Below are 18,853 nucleotides of genomic sequence, written 5' to 3'. Positions count from 1 at the left end.
TAACGGGGGCCTTATACCTGATGGGGCTGTGGGTTGGGTCGGGTTTCGAAGGTAGGGCCCATTTATGGGCTTTGCGGAAGTCTAACTGTGGGTCATATTTAGACCAGCGACTCAATGACATTGTACCTGTGCATCTGCCTCCGCTGTGTCCTGACCGATTCTAGTCTTGAAAGAGATCCGCAGACATGCTATAAATCAAGGGATACTGCTACGGATATCCATGGGAGAGACCAGTCAAATTTTGCGTCATAGCCCTGCGCAACCTCTTTTTACCCCCACATGACCCAGCCTGGTTCTCCATGGAAGGCAACACTCTTGCCTTTCTCACGGAGCTTTCGTCGCCAATCGGTTCTTTCGCCCCTGGTGGCCAAGGACACGCGGGACACGTCGAGCGTTGCTGTCTTTAATCAAAGATGTCTGGAGTTCCTGGAGGAGAAAGAAATGCTGTCCTGCTCTGCGCTATGTAAGGAAGGACATTCCAGACTGCTTCAACCTACTCTTTCGACAGGTATTCTGACACCTACCCAAGAAGGGCCAGTGTCTGGACTGCTGGTCGGGGTCAAGTTTCTAGTAGGGGAAGCACATTTGACAGTCACGAAGGCAGTGCAAGACAAGTTGACAATCATCGCTGCTGTTAGCATGAATCCTTCAAAGCCTCTGCAGCATCGACCGTGCGAGATCTTGCCAAATGCCTGGGGATTTGGCTTCAAACAGCCCATCTGGCCTGATATCACAGCAGGACTCTCAATTCCAATGTTCGTTTACTGATTGTACTGGGGAAATACAGCGGGTTTTCAGGGGCGTATAAAAGCGAGTAAAAAGAGCAATTCTTTCCGAGACGCTCTTCGCCGATTATGGAGAACTCAAGGCAGCCAGCTTATGTCCGCTCCAAGGTAAAGGAAATAGCACCCTAAATCATTGACAATTTCTGTCAGAAATATATTGTATCTGCGGGGGGGAAATCTGGCACCCAAGAGAGCTCCTTCGATGTTGGTCACTTGATTCTGTCAGTTTCCACAGCGAAGGCACTTCACAAAACTGTCCGTAGAAAAATAGTGATGGCTAAGCCAGAAAAGAAAAGATTTCTGATAAATGACAATGGAACAGAGAAAACCTTGAAAGTTCTGTTTTGTATCTAAGCAGGCCTCAGGCATCCAGGCAGCAATAACCCAAATAGTACTAGCCGTATGTCAGTAGGCAGTGACCTCTGTGCAAATGGCCCCCATTTGAAAGAGAGAACATCCAAAGTAAGACACAGAAGAACATTGATAAAGCGTCCTCCAGGGCTGATATATCTCAATCCTTTGTTAATCCTTGGCTTGCCTTGTTCCTCGTACTCGTTTATCGTTTATCGTTTATCGTTTATCGGTCCCCGCTCTCCACCTCTCATTCCCCCTTGTCTTACGGAGTACACCCTCCATACAGACCATGCCTCGTCGATTTCACAAAAAGTCCAGAAATGGGTGCAACCAATGCAAAGAACGGCGTGTCAAGGTGGGTCCATCCCTCTCCGACACTCTCCCAGGGCCTCGTCAGATGCTAACAGCACCAGTGTGATGAGACACGGCCTCTATGCAATGCCTGCACTTCCCGGCAACTACCCTGCATCTATAGCTCCGTAGCTGAAGCCTCTCCGAAACCAGAGCCGAAACCACCGGCCATGCCAGAGTTCATTTCACCAAAATATGATGCTCACCATCTGCTGCTAATGCACAAATTCTCAACCGAAACTTATAAAAGCCTCTGTGGCGACCAATCTGACATGGAGGATTGGCAGCTTCTCATTCCTAAGCTTGCCTTCGAACATGACTTTCTCTTACATGGCATCTTTTCCCTCGCCGCGCTTCACATGGTGGCCACTACCCCGGACTCAGGGCAAGTTATATCTTACCTAGACACCGCACTGCGGTGCAATGAACTTGCCTTTGCTCCCTTTAGAGAGGCCTTGATCAACCTTACTCCTCACAATTGCGACGCTGTGTATGCCCAATCGGCGATCCTTGCTGCCATTGGTATAGCACTCCCTCGACTGAACGCTCAATATCGCGGTGAATCCTTCAGCATGATCGAAATTATAATGACTGTTTTGGAGCTTCTTCGGGGGACAAATAGAATCTCACAAATTAGCAAGCCATGGCGACAGTCAACCATCTTCTCCAAATATGAATGGAAAGAGAATCCCTGGCTGGATCCCGACGTGGCTAATGCAATCGCACAACTGCGAATGCTGAATAGCGCAATTGAAAACACAGACTCAGCACAGCACATCATCAACCTGGAAGCTATCGACTCCCTACAGGACTCCTTTGCCAGATTCACGCATGTGACCAATCCCGCACCTATCTTGGATTGGCTCACCTACGCTAAGAGAGAATTTGTGGATGGATTGCGCGCACGTCAACCATTCCAGTTATTGATCCTCATGAATTGGGCAGTTCTATTAAATGAATCGGGGGCCCATTTCTGGTGGGCCACGGGATGCGGAGAGGCGCTAGTGGCTGAGTTATCGAATGAGCTAAAGGATCAGAATGAGAAGTGGAAATCGGCACTGCAGTGGCCACAGCAAAGGGTCGGAATATTATAGATAGTAAATTGGCAGAGTACCTATGTTGTCCAACTAGCCTCTTCAAGATCGAATATACATCGTCTCGAATCGAGGGCCTGGTATTGTCATGAGTCATAAAGTGAGCACAATAATCCCCCATCTGATATTCTTAACTAATGATGGGTAGCTCTATGATGTGAAAGAGATAGCGGGCTTGCGTAACGTCGCTCTAGCCTCTCAGCAGCTCGGAATCACACTGCTCATTCGTGAACTACGAATTACTTGACTTAGCGATGGCAAGCCATGCAACAAGACCGACCTCTTCACGCAGATCAATGACTACTTGGGGGCGTTAAGCTTTCTAGCTACTATCCTATGGTGGACTAGGACTGCACTGGAATTCAAGGCATGTCCATTTCCGGGGCCGTTGACCCACGAGCCCGCTTCGTCGTCGCGGTTCGTCCAACTTCGGAGTGTCCCTTCGCGTAAGCCAAGATAGCTAGCTTATTTGGCAGGACTACGAAGGATTGTGAGTCCCAGCAAAAAGAGAACCCTCCATTACATCCCCCAATGTTCGACAAACGGCTGAGAATCCAGATGGGTTCAATTTGGACATCCATAAAGATGCAGCTCTGCGCATGGCCACTGTACAGGATGAGAATATCTCCACTTACCAAGCATTGGCTGCCAATCATGTCAATCCTACGACCATCCAGTTTTGACGGAACCTCCTCACGTGGAGTCCAGCTCTGATTTATAAGTATCTGGCGGTGCCGGTGGTGTTTGTGGTCCCGGGTTTGGATCAGCTCATCCCCACTACAGGACAACAAGAGACATTGAAAAGATACGTGGAACAAGGAATAGGACACATGAATGTTTGTCGGATTTGAAGACGTGGAAGGACGGGGCGTCCGCCCACAAGTACTCATAAGGAGGAGACTTAGACTTTCAAAAATTCATACCGCATCTTCACTTTCGTCTTCACCACGTAGACACTTGGTATATTCTCTCGGACATTCATTCATCTCAGTGGCCCTGCCACAGCGATCGATTTCGCATCCAGGGCCGTAGTGGGCTAGAGTTTCATCCGTCGGGTATCTGATAAACGAGGGTGTACAAAACACAGACAGAGTAGACATAGTAGACAGAGTCAATATTGGAATATTTGGGATAAATTCGATATATTTGCTGCTATGCCAGTTCATTCATTTACCGAGGTCGCCCTCGGCATCTCATCATATATAATTAATATCTACAACTTCACCTGACCTCGCTCCTGAGGACCCGCGCAGCAAGCCGGCTCGGGGTGCAAAGTTGACTGGTTGAAAGACTGACTCGAAGCTGGCACGTCTAGTGCAGGGTTCTTAGTGAAGAAGCCATCCGGCTTCAGCATCACGCTGACACGCTCCATGGGCATAACAGGGAAATCCTCAATGCGGGGGTTGTGTGTGAGGCCGAATGCTGGGAATAGTTAGCCACTATTTTGGAAGAGAGTTGAGATGAGATAACATACTGTGCCAGAGAACAACGTCTTCGTTTTCAACCGCATCGTTTCTTCCAGCCCAAACTTCTACGCCATCCGATTTCTTGCTCTGATTTGTGAACTCGCCGGCGGCGAATAGCTCGTTGTCTTGGTATTTAGTGACCCAGATAGGACGGGTCGCAAAACGGGCGCGCTTCGAGCCAAATGAGTTCGGGTGTGCGAGGAGCATCTGGCTTGGGTTGGTTTGCAGCTTGTATGCAATAGGGTGGTGGGTGATAGGGTTGACGATAGAGTCGTTCCGGATCTTGAAGACGCGGTGGCGGTCGACGCTGGTTAAGGCGCTGCCGCTGGACTTGATAATGTTTTGTTCTGTGGTGTAACCAACAAGCCATGGGTTGTTATCATCCTCGGGCATAGGCACACTGTCTTCGTAGTAAATTGTATTTTTGTAGCCGTCGATAGCAGGATCGATGCGGAGGGAGAACATGTGCTGGTGGAATGGGGCCATAACGCCTGGCCCGACATTCGTGCCCCATGGCACAGTTTGGCCGTTCTCGTTGTCGAAGGGCACCGTGGAGAGGATACCGGTTGCGCGCACCTCGAGCTCAATATTGGCTGCTTGGTCGAGGATGAAAGCGAAGATGTATTCGTAGTTTGCGACAGTGCAGATCATCTGCACCACGAGCTGGCGGTTACGGACGACAGTTGCCGCACCACTGCGGTAATTGGTGTGCTTATGTTGTAGGCCATTATCCTGCTCGTGCATGCAGATGACATTCTTTAGTTGAACCGGTGCTCCTTGTGCATCGGTGCGATAACCATCGAAATACTTGATGTGCCCGAGACAATCGCAGCCGAGGCTCAGTTGGTTAGCTGTGATACCGAAGCCAACGTCACCGACATCAAAGGCTTGCTTGCGGTGGTAGGGAGCTCGGGGATCTGGAATAAATTAGATGTGTTGCCAAAGGCAGAGTAGTAGAACATACCGCCGTAGGGGACTGTCATCTCAGAGAATGACAGACGGTAAAAGGTGTTGCGACCATCGTAGGTCACATTGTGTAACACCAGACCTTCACGGTTGTTGAAGCCCACTCTGAAACGCCACTTCTGCCATGACACAGCATTCCCAATGACATTAAATGACGCTCCCTCTGGTTGCTGGACAATATAGGGCTTCAGATCGGTGCGCAGAGGCTCATTGAGTAAATCATGCGCATATTGCACGGTAGTCACCTGCTTCCAGGGCTGTGTGTCGGTGGTTTGAGCATCAGCCCCGCCAGGCAGATAATCCATACGGACCAATTTGCGAGTGATGCCATCAAACACCGGGGAAAATTTGCAAGGCAGCGAATACTGGTTATTCTGGGGGTGGTCGGTGGCCACGATGTACATGTAGCACTGGAACAAACGCCGAGTCTCCTTGGCATCATCGGTGCCGTAGATCCACGGATCCAAGCAGACTGTGTGGCCAGCCGGAAGCTTCAACTTTTCAATTTCGGCCTTGACAGCTGGATGGCTGAGGCATAATTCCTCAATCTCCATCATTTCATCGACGTCCAGTGGACCCTGGACATCCTTGGGCAGTTCTTTTGCTGACACAATGGACTTGGTGTCTGCGTTGATCAGAGCCTTGAAGAAGGACCCATTGTCCAGCCGGTGGAAGAGCGCCATTAACAAACGTGTCGGTTTACGCGGCCGCACTTCCCCTCGGCGTTCAGCCTCGAGGAACGGGACAACCTCATGCTTGGCGGGTTCCTGGAGATCGATGCGTTTGTAGCGCAACTTGACACCGGGGAAAGCGGATTCCAGAACGGAGACCGCCAATTGGATCTCCACAGGTGTGATGGGGTCAAATGGATGAAGGCTTGTCATTTTGGATAATGCTCAATGATTTCTGCAAAGCCGGGCATAGCAATGCATTTATATTCCTCAAAACCCTACGGGTGTTGTTTCCATTTTGGGTAAATCTTTCGCATTGTTCGATCTGATTGGTCATTTGGTCGCGCAGCGCATCTTTGCCTTTAAAGAGTTTAGCGCATTGTTGATAAGCCAGAGTTCACGACTGTGATTGGATGTGTGGAGTTGAGTGGAAAAATATCCTTGGAAGATGATCAGCGGTGTCTCCAACTTTTTTTTTGTTAAGGTGAAGAAGCCTACTGCGAGTTGGTAGCCTTGTAGCCTTGTAGCCTTGTGGCCTTGTGGCCTTGTGGCCTTGTGGCCTTGTGGCCTTGTGGCCTTCCGTCAAAGCACTGTTGGCGGGGGAGGGCCAGCGCCTGCGGTAATATATCCTTGAATTTACCCTTCTGCATATAGACCAAGTTTGTGCAGTCTACCATCTTGCCAACCAGGAGGGCGATCTCACGACTTTCCTTGAGGACACCGTCAGACATAGCAACTTCGGTAGTAGTTAACCACCGACGACCTGCGCGACTCGGGTATAAGAGACTAGACTCTCGTTCTTCAATACTCTTGACTACATAACTATCTTATGATATCCTCTAGATTGCATGAACTGTTTTTTTTTCTTCATCGTCTCGCGTCTTCGGTCATTAATTAAGGCCGAAGTGGTCCACAGTGACAACAAATTCACATCAGGTTTTGTTCGGCCCCGTCGGCCCCGCAGGACATACCAAAACCCACGACGTATTCCAAGGTTAGCTCTGAATTAGGGATATCTGGATTCTTCAGTGTCCACTCTTTCTGTGGTATGCAATAGCGTTTTCGGACTCGGTGTTGAGTAGAAGCCGACCTTGATTGCCCCAGTCACATTGGCCTCCTTCGTACCTCGGGTGATATAGCATGCTGTATAAATACAAACGTATCATCAACCCCAGTGTCACGCAGTATCATTTCCAAAACAAGTGGTGATTTTATTCTATGATCATGGCTCGACTCAGCTCAGACGAATCCTTTCACTTCGAACTCCTCCGGCTTCTCGCTCACTCCAGCCATGGGGGTGCTGACGTCGGCGAGGTCCTTGCCATGAGCGCTGAAATAATACCTGGTGATTTCGAATCCTTTTCTGCTGTCTTCAATAAAAGAGCAGACCGTATCCTTGAACAGAGAAAAAGCATGACAAATGATATCTCTATCCGCGATGCCATGTTCCGAGCGTCCACCTACTACCGTGCTGCTGATTTCTACATCCACGGCAACTGGGATGATTCACGCATCATGTCATTGTGGGATAAACAGGCTGCCTGTTTTGACGAGGCGATGGCCCGACTTCCCTTCCCAGGCTATCGCAAGGAGCTCCCTGGACCCGGGTGCAATATTTCCATTATTTTCTTCCCCGCAAGTAATGACAATGAGAAGCGGCCGACTCTCATCCTCGGTAGCGGTTATGATGGGTCCATGGAAGAAATGTACCACCTGCACGGTGCTGCCATTCTCGAGCGTGGCTGGAACGTGATCTGCTATGATGGACCAGGGCAGATCTGCACGCGTCGCTACCAGGGCGTCGGGTTTACCCACGAGTGGGAGCATGTTCTTACTCCCGTTGTGGACTTCCTCGAGACTCTCCCCACTGTTGATATGACTAAGCTTGGTCTGATGGGCATCTCTATGTCCGGTTTATTGGCGGCACGCGCTGTGGCATTTGAAAGGCGCATCGCTGCAGTCTTCAGTATTGACGGCCTTTACAATTTTGTCGATACGCCTGTCTTTGACCCGGACCATGGTCTTGCGTCTTTTGCTCATATCAAAGACTTCGATTCTGCCGCTGTTTTGTTTAACAATCCCAGCATTCCGACTACTGCTCGTTGGGCATTATCTCATGGTCTCTGGGCTTTCAATGTTAAAACCCCAGCTGAATATCTTGACAAAGCGAAGATGTTCTCCTTGGTTGGAATAGCGGATAAAATCGAATGCCCAGTCTTTGTTGCTTGTGCCGAAGATGATCACTTTTTCAAGGGACAGCCTGAGGCAATGAGGGACGCTCTCGGGGACAGGGCACACTACCATGTTTTCACTAGTGAGGACGCTGCTGGAGAACATTGTCATGTTGGCGCTGCGAGACATTGCAATCATGTCTTATTCGATTGGTTTGAGAAGGAGATTATCAAAGCTTAGGGTTTTCTCCAGGGCTGTTCAAATATGTTATTTAATTTGACCATGGATCCATACGGGGTCAGATTGTGCTTTCATCTTGCTGAAACTCAAATATGAATACCAGAATATCAATTCTAGTTCCTTAGACTTATTGCTAGAATCTAGGAATAATCATGGAATAGAGGTTGAGAGGCTCCATCAGATTACGTCTATCTGAAATCCAAACTTGAATTTCAATTTGAACGTTGCTAGATCTGAAACTCAAGGTGTTTCAATTATCTTCCTGTGGCCTGTTTTACCTCCACAACGATTGGTTGACTAATCGCCTCCTAGGGCCGTGATTATCCCTTTTCCTGCACTGCGTGGAACCATCTAATAGCGTTTGGAAATACTAAAATACGATTTGAAGCCAAGTAGAACTGGGAGATACATATGTGTTCCATGAAGTAATGAGGTGTATATTGGTATGCAAAGTAATTTCGTTCTAACTAATTCAATCCTAGCAACGACGCATCTCCGGTATGTGGAACATGGAAATGCACCGTCCTTTCCACAATGCGCCAGTCCTCCTTTCCATCGTAGATCCCCTTCACTAACTTGTCATCATATGATCCCCATCCAGTCACACTGCGCTTTCCCTGACTCTCAGTGTCAAAATGCATAGCCATGCAGTACGTTGTTGCCAAAGCGGTCTTCTCGTCTATCAACTCAACGGTCTGGGTCGTTAAAGCATGGTGGGTCGTCAAGTTTTCAAGTGCGCGTTCAATGGCAGAAATGGCAGTTGCAAGGTCTTTTAGCACACCAATTGGTTCGGGGAATTTCATCACAACATCTGTTGAGAAACCTTTCGCGAGGTTTTGATATTCCTTTCGATCGATTGCAAGAGAGTACTGAGCGATCGCATTGCGAATCAATTCATAGTCAACAGCTGCCATGTTGGTGAGTTGCTACAATATGTTAGTTCAGCTAACATTGATAGTTTCCGAATTTATGTGAGTGTATGCATGCCTTTGATTTGATTCGAATAATAATATATATTGGATGTTGTGGTAGAATGCTACCTAGTGGGTAGTAACGGACAGCTTTTTATATATGCCCCAAGTCCTTAAATCCGTCCTAACACCGCCAGCTCTATGAGAATTTCCTCGGTTGAAGAACTGAACCCATCATTCCCTTCCTATCCAAATTCTGGTGGAAACTATGTCACATATTGTCGGGGGGAAAAAGACCGGTATGTCCGTTTACTGTCCACTTTTCCCCGTCGGCCCCGTCGGCCCCTCTCTCCTAATAGGTATTTATTCGTAAATTTTCTCGAGGAATATCTATTGAGATTCGGTTATTCTATATAGACAATGAAATTTGCCGGCGTTGAAAAATTGGCAGTCAATTCTTTTCTTGGGTGCTAATATTCTGCGATTGAGTTTTATGAAGATGAAATTACATCCAACATTGCCCCCAAAGAAAGAGTCAACCTTGGAAGAAAATACATTAGTCATCAAACGAAGGTAACCCTCCCGCAAGCATCCCTTGCAATGACCGAGCGATGGTATTTGACTGCACAGACCAGGGCCCCTCATGGCTTAGTACGTGGATAGCCTCTTTCAGAACGCGCGAGGTACTATCCGAGCCATTAAGAACACCTATCCCAGATATGTGAATGAGCTTCTCGTCTTCATCTTCTCCATTCACCCAATTCGCTAAATTGTCGTGTCCAATATCTCGATCAATTCGCAAAATATGGAGGTGCATCGGACCAGCTACCTCGCCTCTTTTCCCGGCCACTATGAACCGGTCATAGAACCAAATATAAAGTGACGCCATGAGGACAAAGAAAGAGTCAAAGCATTCGGGCAACTGCTGGGTTTGAATAGTATGAAGGAGTTGAGCTGCATGGATCAGAGTGTGGCGAGCCTTTTGGGGCTCTTCCTCCAGTTTCTGGGAGATCTGTTGTGCGAAGGTATCTGCTTCAGGTTTGCGCATTGACCAACCACAGGATGAATATAACATTCGGTAAGGAACAAAACGGATAATTTGGAGTAGATGAGCAAATTTTGTAGTATTATCGACAATAGGTGAGGTGGAATGAATGTAGACTCGTGGGAAAAGGCCCAAAAGATCGTCAGTGTGCTTGTTTAAGCGGTCGAAGATACTTCCTGTTGAGCCTTCGAAGAGTGGATGGGATGAATCACCACCGAATTGTTTCATCAACACTCTTTCTTCCACGTATGCGGCGCAGGTTGCCACAAGGAGAGCAGAGGGCCCTAGGGATTTCAGATCATCTTTTTTGATACTTTTGTTGCGAAGCAGTTCAGCAACCTTTACTGGCTGAGTCGGGCCTGGCATAGATAGATTAATATCAACCAACCGAGTGGGAATGCTGAATTTCTTACTGGGTTTTGAATCAAGTTTCTGCTTCCACTCTTTCTCACCTCCACATGCCCATAGATCTTCATCGCAGGGGAGGTCGATAGTCAAATCGCTTACACACATTAATGGCGGAATATCAAAAAGAATGTGTTGTATACACTCAGAAACTGCGTTACCGTGTTGCATTTAGCATCCTCCACTACCAGCTTTCAGGGCATCAGGCACACTCACCCCAATAAAAGTAGAAAACTCGTCTCCAAGACTCGACCTTGGTCCATTGTGGCCAATCAGTTATCATTGAACTAGGCCTGGTGTCCGCATTTTTCTCGAAAAGAATCCCTGGAACCAGCAGTGGGCGACAAATTGTGGTCAAAACGTTGCGTTGATACTGAGCATGCATGATATCCTCTCGGTTGCCGCCGAATATCAATGAAAATGTGAAAAGCAATATTGTTTGAGCTAAGCAAAGATCACCCAGAAGTGAATCGCCCCGACCAAGCTGCAGATGTTAGGTTAGTTGCGAGTCGAACTTGAGGATAGACTTGACAACAAGGCGTACCTTGGACAGTAATGTATGTCGCAGAATTCGAATCAAGCCAGTGATATGCGTCGTTCTCGCAGAATGACGTGAGTATTGCCCGCCAATCGCAGCGACGGCGATACATAATAGCAAGGAGCCCCTTTTTGGTTCAAACGTAGGTTGGTGGAGAACGGGGAAGGATTTGTGGAACTTTTCGAAATACAATTGAAGGAATACATTAAGTACGTCCAAACTTGGAAGAAGCGGACGCAGTCGAGGGCTGGAGTATCGTGATCCCTGGTGACACATCTCGCATAATTGTTCGTAAATCGACAAAGATATGGAGGGAACTTGGCAAAAGTCCTCGGATGCGAGTATGTCAAGGTCAGCGTCTGAAATCTCTGGTGGGGGTTTGTTCTTCGGCTCTGAATAATTTTGACGGAAATTTTTGTGCGAGCTCTGAAACTGAGTCCCCTCCGAAAGAATGTCTGGAGCGTCGAGTAATTCTGGATTTGGTTCTTGCTGTCCGTCAATGGACAAATTGACAGCCGATGGTTGCATCGGAAAGGCAGCCATGCCAGTATAATCTGGTTCATACTCTGCCAGAGGCCAAAGAAGCATTGGATCAAAGCTAAAACTTGAGTTATCCCGTATTGTCGGCGACGATTCCCAGGGATTAACCGAAGCTGCGTGTTGCTCAATTGAGCCTCTACCCTCAGCACCGATTAACGGGACCGCCGGACTCAAAGTAGACTCTGCGAAGGCGTTTATGTCAGAAGGAAGCTGTGCTCCCGCTATATCGTGATCATCAAGGTGGTCTAGCTGAACTGCCGAAGCATCACCTGTGGAAGCTGTCATCTGGGTTCCTGATTTCTTCGGATCTTCTGGAAACAAGCACCGCCAGCCCCGACGAGAACAGCGCTCACAAGGTGATCCCCCGCTACAACGTTGTTTGGATTGCATGCAGCTTGTGCATGCTTGCACAGCCCTTGGCAACTTCTTCACTCCGTTTGGAATTTGTCCATGGACAATCGTGTGTCGTTGTAAAGTGTCCCTGAGAAGGTAGTAGCTGAGTAACATGCAGGTAGAATTGGGCTGAAATTTCTCACCTTCTTGTGAAGGATTTATTACATATTTGACAGTGGAATGGCTTCTGTTTTGAGTGAGATGTGCGATGGCGGTCCAGATGCTCGCGTCGTTGGAAGGAACGCGCACATTCGTTGCATGTATAATTCAAACTGGATGGGGTAGATAAAGTAGATCCTCTTTGGACACTACTCATGTTGAAATGTAACAATTTTATTCATGCATCAAACTGTTGTGATTCAGTCAACATGATGTTCACAGGATATGAAATCCGGGAGCGAGGTGCTCGGGCCCCGAGCTTCCGGGGTCGGCTTGAGGTGCGGAGAAACAGATTTTAGAATAAATACAGCCAAGTAGATTTCCCTGGGTGTCATATCAAAAAAGCTGAAGGCTTTTTATTATGGATAATGTTCAAGGGTGATTTTTGCAAAGCCAGGTATGGAAACTGTACTCCGTAGCGTTGTGGCTCTACAGGTCAAGCCACAACTATAGCCTTCTGCAACCCCATTTATGCAGGTCCACGCAGTCTATTGTGTTCTGTGCATCACACTCGACCTATGTTGTATATTTACAAGGCAAGGTATATCACATGCGGAGGACGAGCTGCCAGTCATCATCCACAAAGACTTAAACACCTTTATCGTGGCAAGATGACACGATTTATGTAATAGAGATTGAATGCTGTCTTAGTTTGTTGTTAACTATGGCAGTGTTAAGGATGACAAATACATATTTTATTAGATTGACCATACCATACCTTGTACACCTTGATTTCTGTCGCTTTTCTTTATTTCCCGGTTTTATTATGTAATCATTGAAACATGCCCAGCAGGTAACTAACTAGCAGAAAAAGTACGGAGTACGGTGTACAGATTGAGAATACACATCTAACATCCCATGAATTGTTCGATTCCCAATCGCAAATCCTTCATTTTTACTATGTCCTAGCCAATCAATGCTTTTAGTCTTTCAATTGTTCTATAATATTATCCGATAACTGTTAGGCATCTTTCCTAGGAACCGAGTTAGTGTCAGAGCAAATACAGAGTATTTTACCACTAGGCCACAACAAAAACTAAGGTTCCTGTTTATAGCCTAGGGAGGCTTGTATTGCGCTGTCAGTTAGCATTACTGGTTAGTACTCCTAACCTATTAATCCTACAAGAATTATCTGAAATGTACGGAGTGGTGCCGGTTACATTATCACTTTCATTGGAGCTGCTGGATCTCAGTTTACTTAAATTTTCCCTTCCAACAGTGAATGGGTTCAAATTGGTATGTGTGTCTATATATTTTGCAATGACCAAACGAAGATACTAATTCACATAGTGAACCCTTTGAGCATTTCGCACATTCAAACCAGCTCTGAGAGCATTACTTGCATTTTCAATGGCATTGGCCGCAGTGTCACTACTATTATTTGTACTCAGGTAGTTAACGTGGGACCCCCGCAAACCCAGGTGTCGGGTTCTTGTACATGATGGTCTCTCCTGAAGGGAGACAGGAGGTGGCCGGCATTGTAAGTCTTATGTTGCAAGAAAATAAAGAAAGCAGGCAGAAATAAGTGTCCGATGGCTTTTTAATCTGCATACTTTCACTGAATCTTTTGTTTTTTGGATCATGTTGGAGGGAGCAGCCCATAATACTCTGTCGATATATACTCCTTTCTAACATTTCCTTTACACACACTCATTGAACATATATTGTTCGCTCAAGCCATTCACTCATATATCTACAGTTCCAATATTGACCATGTCACTTGAAGGAATCAATTCATATTCTAATGGAATACTGCTCTAAAAGCTCGTTCCTCGCGGGGAAGAAAAGAGGGACGAATGTGATTTAGGGTCGGAATGCGACGCGAGGGGCTACATAGACCACATCTATTATAGCTTGAAGCTCAACGTAAACACATTGAACATCAATTTACCAAGAGAAACTAGTAAACTCGGTATCTTTCTCAGGATGTCTAAGATATGTTTAATTTATCATGCATATTGCATTAATGTTTATTAGATTTCTCAAAAGTTCGGTGTGATTCACAGGCCTCCAAGGGTCAGCCAAGCAACCCCCGGAATTCAGGGCTGCTACTGTCCCCTTCGAGCCCTTCGAAGGTCAAGTGCGCGATGGCATTCCAGATAAAAGTCCAGACCATTTCCCATTTCTCGAAGGGCTGTATAAAGCTAAGTCGCGTCCCCAGATCGCGCGGCCGTACGACGACAACTGCTGCGCCACCGAGATGCTTTTTGGAATATAACATCATTGACGCCTTGATCCACCACGTCAATTATAAACCACCGGCTTCACTACGCAGCTATTACTGATTACAACTTTCTTTTAGTCTGCAATGCGGCGTGTATCTATGCTGGTCCTTCTTGTGGGCTTCGTTAGATATACTTTTGCTGGCATCCACCATGATGCGCATGGCTATCGCCATCGCCACTTGATGCAGCCTACCGAAGAACTGGAGCCGCGAAATCCAGCATGGGATAATGTGAATAACACCCCAGATGATTTTGTGGTGGAGTCCATTACGCTCACGACCACAACAACTGTTTTTGGAAACTGCGCGCCAACCAATATTATTCACAGCACGCTAACGCTTGTCAAACATAGGCCTCAGCCTACACCGTGTAGGCATGGTCATGCCGAGCCATATCAGGATCACTGGGATCAACGTGAACCGCAGCTTGATGCTGTTTTCCCTGTGCCGACAAACACGAGGCCAGTTCGACCTCAATTCACTCAGGCCGAGACTTGGGCTTTCAGGCCAACAGACCTGGAAGGGACTATTACCATAGTAAAGACACAAACGATCACCAAAACTGCAACAAACACCGTAAGGGTTACCGTGTACCCAGGGGCTACAGCTGTGCCACTGGCAAACACATTCCCTGGGATTCACCCCAAAACAGAAAAAGCTGTCGCTCTTGCAAACACTCTGCCGAAGGGGACTTTAAAAGAAGAAAAAGCCGTCCCAGCAGAACACCCACATGCTCCACTTCACAAAAGCAACGACAACCCAATCAACGCCATACTCCATCTGCCGGGCGAGTTCCTCCCTGATCTCCCTCTCCCTCTAGTCAACCAGATCCTCCCAGGCCCAAGCTCAGACAAGCCCACATCATTGGACTGGACTGCTACACCACCAGGGGGGCAATTTTCGAGAAAGGGATTTGGGGGACGTACTCCATCAAGAGGGAAAGGGACGCAGATCCACTACATGGGCAATATCGGCATGCCTTGGGGAAGCAATATCATCACTGTCAGCCCGATCGAGGCCCATACCTACAAATACGTGGTACAGTTCACGGGCTCAAAGTATGAGCCTTGGACGCTTGTTGTGTGGAACAAGTTCGGGCCTGACGGCATGATGACCGGATGGTACGGCCACTCTGCTCTGACATTCACTCTTGCACCTGGTGAAACTCGCTATGTTGCTTTTGACGAGGACTCTGAGGGAGCCTGGGGTGCTGCGCCTGGCGATCACTTACCCACCGACCGGTGGGGTGGATACTCCTGTACCTGGGGCGAATTCACATTTGGTGATGGGGAGAATAACGGCTGGTCGGGATGGGATGTTTCGGCTATTCAGGCGCAGATTGCGGATCAGCCTGTGCAGGGCATGTCTATTTGTCAGGCTGACGGGAAGAAATGTTCTATCATCACGCCGGGCGCCAAGCAGGTGGTTAATTCTTATGTGTACTCGAAAAAGCACTTGAATGGCATTGGTGGTGAGGCCGCCCCTGGTCCTGTGCGACTGAACGTCTTGCTTGATTATCAGGGATAAGAGTGAGTTTTTGTATATATACACATGCATGTTGGGGTGGGATAGTGATTATAAAAGCGCTTAATTTGTCGAAAAATTGACAGTTTGTCCTAGGCTATCCTTCATATATGAATCTTGTAGGACAAAACCACATCGACAGCTCGTATCCCCTCGCAACACACACTTTCAAGCTCCCAAACTTCATTCAATGCATCGACGGAATGTCAATCTGCGTAATGGTCCACACCTTTCCACTCTGACTGGACGAAAGTCCGGTATAAGTAGCACCACCCGCGCTGGCAATCGTCGAGCCGAAGGTAGTATCAGCCGAGGCGAGAGTAATAACCGTGTTCAAGTATTTCTGCGCAGCGATAGTTCCCGAGCAGTTGTCGTTACACTCAGTTCCGGTGCCATATCTAACCCAAGTCAGCATAGTGCTCGATAAAGTGCCATTCTTAAGATTCACTTACCCTCGCATGTAAGGTCCAGAGGCATGAGAGTAAGTTGAAAGCAGCGCGCCAGTCTGACCATTTGTGACAGTCCTACAAATATTAGTTGTGATGTATCTAGGCCATCTTGGATTTATACTTACTGCTTCCAGGTCTGTCCATCGGACTCGAGATTGTACTCAATCCGCACCTGGTCGGTTCCACTCACGGGTGATCCAGTGCCGTCGAGCTGACCAAAGCTGCCGAAGACGCTGGCACGCACACACCACTGGCCAGTGGCTGCTCCACACCACGAGTTGCTAGGCCAGCTTTCAAGAGTGGTTTGGACTAGGTCGCCGGTTCCGTTGGACATCTATGATTTTTAGTGACTAGCAAGCCGATTAAAAGAATTAAGAACTCACACCAGGCCAGAGGAATAGCACGCCGTTCTGAGTTGGTGGTGCAGCTCCGGGGATCAGCGTTGTAACAGCGTTGATGATGGTCGACTTGGAGGGACCAAGCGAGACGCTGCCACCCCAGTAGTCATCTCTCTTGGCAACAGTCTCTAGCAGACCGGCGCTGGCAAGGCTGGCAGCGGCGAGGAAAGGTAAGATGAAGCGCATTGTGATAATTATGAGCTGGAAGACTGCAAGTATACTTGTCTGGGTCGCTAAGCGTTTCTGTGCTTAGGAGATCTCAAATATAGGGGACTTGATCGGTTTTAAATTCATATCGGGATGAAAAATTTCCCATTTTATAGTTTCCATCTGCAAGACACAGGCACATCTCTGCAAGTGGAGAGTGGTGGAATTGGCTAAAAGCGGAGCGCCTCCCGAAGCTCTTCAGGAGTGAATGTTTCTCCTCAAAACAAGCCCAACACTAGGCCGATTGGTGAAAATGATGAAGTGTGGTGCATGAGAACTCCTTATTGATGCATTAAATTTTGTCAAGCAGGTCTAGTCAATTCCAAAGCCCCGCACATGGACTTTCTCTTTGCCTAACAGGATTTATTTGTGGTGGTACTTACTAGCGACACTGCCCAGTATTCGAGATAGACTACAACATTGATGCAATACGAAATAAGAAGGCCCTGGTGAATAAAATCCCGTTTGGTTGTTTAATGTGGTAATTTACGAGGAAACTATTAATTTCTGCAAGCTAACTTATCCCGAAAGAGCGATATATTGACTTTAGACCGGGTGGATATCTCATTCCAAGTATTCACCCTTGGTTTCGGCGTGAATCACATCAAACAGGGGCTTCGCACTGAACCAGCCAGCCTTCGGGGTTCCCACTGTTTTGTAAGTGAATGCAGCATCTGCCTCTTCAATTTTCACTGTTTGGCCACCTCGTCCGGTGGCTGCCGCGTCCGCTAGGAGTTGGGCGTAGCAGCATTTTTCCAGGCTCACAAACCAAAACACTGTTTCTTCGATTGTGTTGCCGACTGTCAAAAGGCCGTGATTTTGCAGAAGGGCTGCCTTTTTGTTGCCCAGAGCTTTGGCAATGTTCTGGCCTTCTTCTTCCGCTAATACGACGCCTTTGAATGATGAATAGAGAGCCAAGTCCTGGTCCTGTTAGAACTGGGACTTTGCACATAGGAGGATTGGAAAGAAACTACGAGAACCTACATTGTAGAAAGCACAGGCATCCTGCGAGATGATATCGAGCGGTCGGCCCAGCGAGCAAAACGCCCGTCCGTGGAGGCTATGACTGTGCGCAGCGCAGTTGACCTCGGGCCGTGCTGCATGAATAGCAGAATGGATCATAAATGCTGCGGCATTCAGCATCCGATTCTCTCCACCTGCAATAACATTTCCATCGTGGTCGACCTGGATCAAGTCCGATGCTTTCATCAGCTTGAATGCCGTGCCGAACGGATTCACCCAGAATGTTGACGGATCCACTGGATCGCGCACGGTGATGTGCCCAGCGACACCTAATGGTAATTTTAGTTGTTAACCTGATGCTTCACTACAGGATAATCCATACCCTCATCGTATCCTTTATCACCAAAAATTCTGAATGCTGCTGCTAGGCGGCCCTTCAAATACTCTCGCTCCTTCATCTTATCCTCGAACACAGGCATGCTGGGCATCTGCATCTTGACCTTGGCCTTTTCAGCACCCACTGCTTGGGATGACTGTGGTGTTTGCATGCTGACAGTGTTCGCGAGGGTCTCGGTAGAGGTTGAAGCAGCCATGGTTGCTCGTTGCATGGCTGTAGGATTTTTGGGACACACAAGGATTATAGATAATCTGCTTCCAAAGTCATCCAATATAACTCGTAATGTGGAGAGAGACCCCTCGAAGCGGGGTCACTGATTATCAATGTTGGGATTGGCTGATGAGCCGAGGTTGTACAACTTCTCCGCAAGGGAATATCCTCGCATTAATCCCTATGTTGTACTCTGGGGTAATATAGTGATATTCAAGGAGTAATTTGAGGTAGAGTCAACAGTACATGCTGAGTAGGATTAAAGAAATTATACTAATACGACATCGAAAACGCACCAAAATCAAACCGCTGAACTTGAACATAGCACTTTGAATCATTAATGCGTCAAATCATGATAGTTAGCTCCAAGGCTGAATAGGCCCTTTTCATA

The 18,853-nt window shown here is 47.6% G+C and overlaps 12 protein-coding genes across 12 annotated transcripts; 5 read left to right on the top strand and 7 right to left on the bottom strand.

Annotated features, from left to right (window-relative positions):
• Positions 1-279: 279 nt before the first annotated feature.
• Positions 280-768, top strand: N7479_003899 (uncharacterized protein; the record flags this gene model as incomplete). The annotated part of the gene is made up of 1 exon (XM_057251596.1): positions 280-768. The coding sequence occupies one exon, from the start codon at positions 280-282 to the stop codon at positions 766-768; it is 489 nt and encodes a 162-aa protein (XP_057110921.1).
• Positions 769-1,428: 660 nt separating this feature from the next.
• On the top strand, positions 1,429-2,584 carry N7479_003898 (Zn(II)2Cys6 transcription factor domain-containing protein; the record flags this gene model as incomplete). The annotated part of the gene is made up of 2 exons (XM_057251595.1): positions 1,429-1,494; positions 1,547-2,584. The coding sequence occupies 2 exons, from the start codon at positions 1,429-1,431 to the stop codon at positions 2,582-2,584; spliced, it is 1,104 nt and encodes a 367-aa protein (XP_057110920.1).
• A 369-nt stretch (positions 2,585-2,953) lies between these two features.
• On the top strand, positions 2,954-3,267 carry N7479_003897 (uncharacterized protein; the record flags this gene model as incomplete). The annotated part of the gene is made up of 2 exons (XM_057251594.1): positions 2,954-3,030; positions 3,093-3,267. 2 exons carry the CDS (start codon positions 2,954-2,956, stop codon positions 3,265-3,267), a joined length of 252 nt encoding a protein of 83 aa, XP_057110919.1.
• Positions 3,268-3,797: 530 nt separating this feature from the next.
• Positions 3,798-5,900, bottom strand: N7479_003896 (Copper amine oxidase N2-terminal; the record flags this gene model as incomplete). The annotated part of the gene is made up of 3 exons (XM_057251593.1): positions 3,798-4,006; positions 4,059-4,967; positions 5,015-5,900. The coding sequence occupies 3 exons, from the start codon at positions 5,898-5,900 to the stop codon at positions 3,798-3,800; spliced, it is 2,004 nt and encodes a 667-aa protein (XP_057110918.1).
• A 281-nt stretch (positions 5,901-6,181) lies between these two features.
• Positions 6,182-6,418, bottom strand: N7479_003895 (uncharacterized protein; the record flags this gene model as incomplete). Its single annotated transcript, XM_057251592.1, has 1 exon — positions 6,182-6,418. The coding sequence occupies one exon, from the start codon at positions 6,416-6,418 to the stop codon at positions 6,182-6,184; it is 237 nt and encodes a 78-aa protein (XP_057110917.1).
• Positions 6,419-6,905: 487 nt separating this feature from the next.
• Positions 6,906-8,099, top strand: N7479_003894 (alpha/beta hydrolase family protein; the record flags this gene model as incomplete). The annotated part of the gene is made up of 1 exon (XM_057251591.1): positions 6,906-8,099. The coding sequence occupies one exon, from the start codon at positions 6,906-6,908 to the stop codon at positions 8,097-8,099; it is 1,194 nt and encodes a 397-aa protein (XP_057110916.1).
• A 467-nt stretch (positions 8,100-8,566) lies between these two features.
• Positions 8,567-9,013, bottom strand: N7479_003893 (nuclear transport factor 2 family protein; the record flags this gene model as incomplete). Its single annotated transcript, XM_057251590.1, has 1 exon — positions 8,567-9,013. One exon carries the CDS (start codon positions 9,011-9,013, stop codon positions 8,567-8,569), a length of 447 nt encoding a protein of 148 aa, XP_057110915.1.
• Positions 9,014-9,566: 553 nt separating this feature from the next.
• N7479_003892 (uncharacterized protein) lies at positions 9,567-10,568 on the bottom strand (the record flags this gene model as incomplete). Its single annotated transcript, XM_057251589.1, has 1 exon — positions 9,567-10,568. One exon carries the CDS (start codon positions 10,566-10,568, stop codon positions 9,567-9,569), a length of 1,002 nt encoding a protein of 333 aa, XP_057110914.1.
• Positions 10,569-10,953: 385 nt separating this feature from the next.
• On the bottom strand, positions 10,954-11,823 carry N7479_003891 (fungal specific transcription factor domain-containing protein; the record flags this gene model as incomplete). The annotated part of the gene is made up of 1 exon (XM_057251588.1): positions 10,954-11,823. The coding sequence occupies one exon, from the start codon at positions 11,821-11,823 to the stop codon at positions 10,954-10,956; it is 870 nt and encodes a 289-aa protein (XP_057110913.1).
• Positions 11,824-14,398: 2,575 nt separating this feature from the next.
• N7479_003890 (uncharacterized protein) lies at positions 14,399-15,841 on the top strand (the record flags this gene model as incomplete). The annotated part of the gene is made up of 1 exon (XM_057251587.1): positions 14,399-15,841. The coding sequence occupies one exon, from the start codon at positions 14,399-14,401 to the stop codon at positions 15,839-15,841; it is 1,443 nt and encodes a 480-aa protein (XP_057110912.1).
• Positions 15,842-16,025: 184 nt separating this feature from the next.
• Positions 16,026-16,871, bottom strand: N7479_003889 (uncharacterized protein; the record flags this gene model as incomplete). Its single annotated transcript, XM_057251586.1, has 4 exons — positions 16,026-16,236; positions 16,291-16,362; positions 16,413-16,621; positions 16,671-16,871. The coding sequence occupies 4 exons, from the start codon at positions 16,869-16,871 to the stop codon at positions 16,026-16,028; spliced, it is 693 nt and encodes a 230-aa protein (XP_057110911.1).
• A 585-nt stretch (positions 16,872-17,456) lies between these two features.
• N7479_003888 (class II aldolase/adducin family protein) lies at positions 17,457-18,448 on the bottom strand (the record flags this gene model as incomplete). The annotated part of the gene is made up of 3 exons (XM_057251585.1): positions 17,457-17,813; positions 17,877-18,184; positions 18,238-18,448. The coding sequence occupies 3 exons, from the start codon at positions 18,446-18,448 to the stop codon at positions 17,457-17,459; spliced, it is 876 nt and encodes a 291-aa protein (XP_057110910.1).
• Positions 18,449-18,853: the final 405 nt, after the last annotated feature.

Source organism: Penicillium vulpinum, assembly GCF_028829585.1.
Source record: "Penicillium vulpinum strain IBT 29486 chromosome Unknown utg000002l_segment0_segment0, whole genome shotgun sequence".
Classification (NCBI taxonomy): domain Eukaryota; kingdom Fungi; phylum Ascomycota; class Eurotiomycetes; order Eurotiales; family Aspergillaceae; genus Penicillium; species Penicillium vulpinum.
The sequence above is the reverse complement of the archived record's forward strand: the minus strand, read 5'-3'. Positions and strand labels throughout refer to the sequence as shown.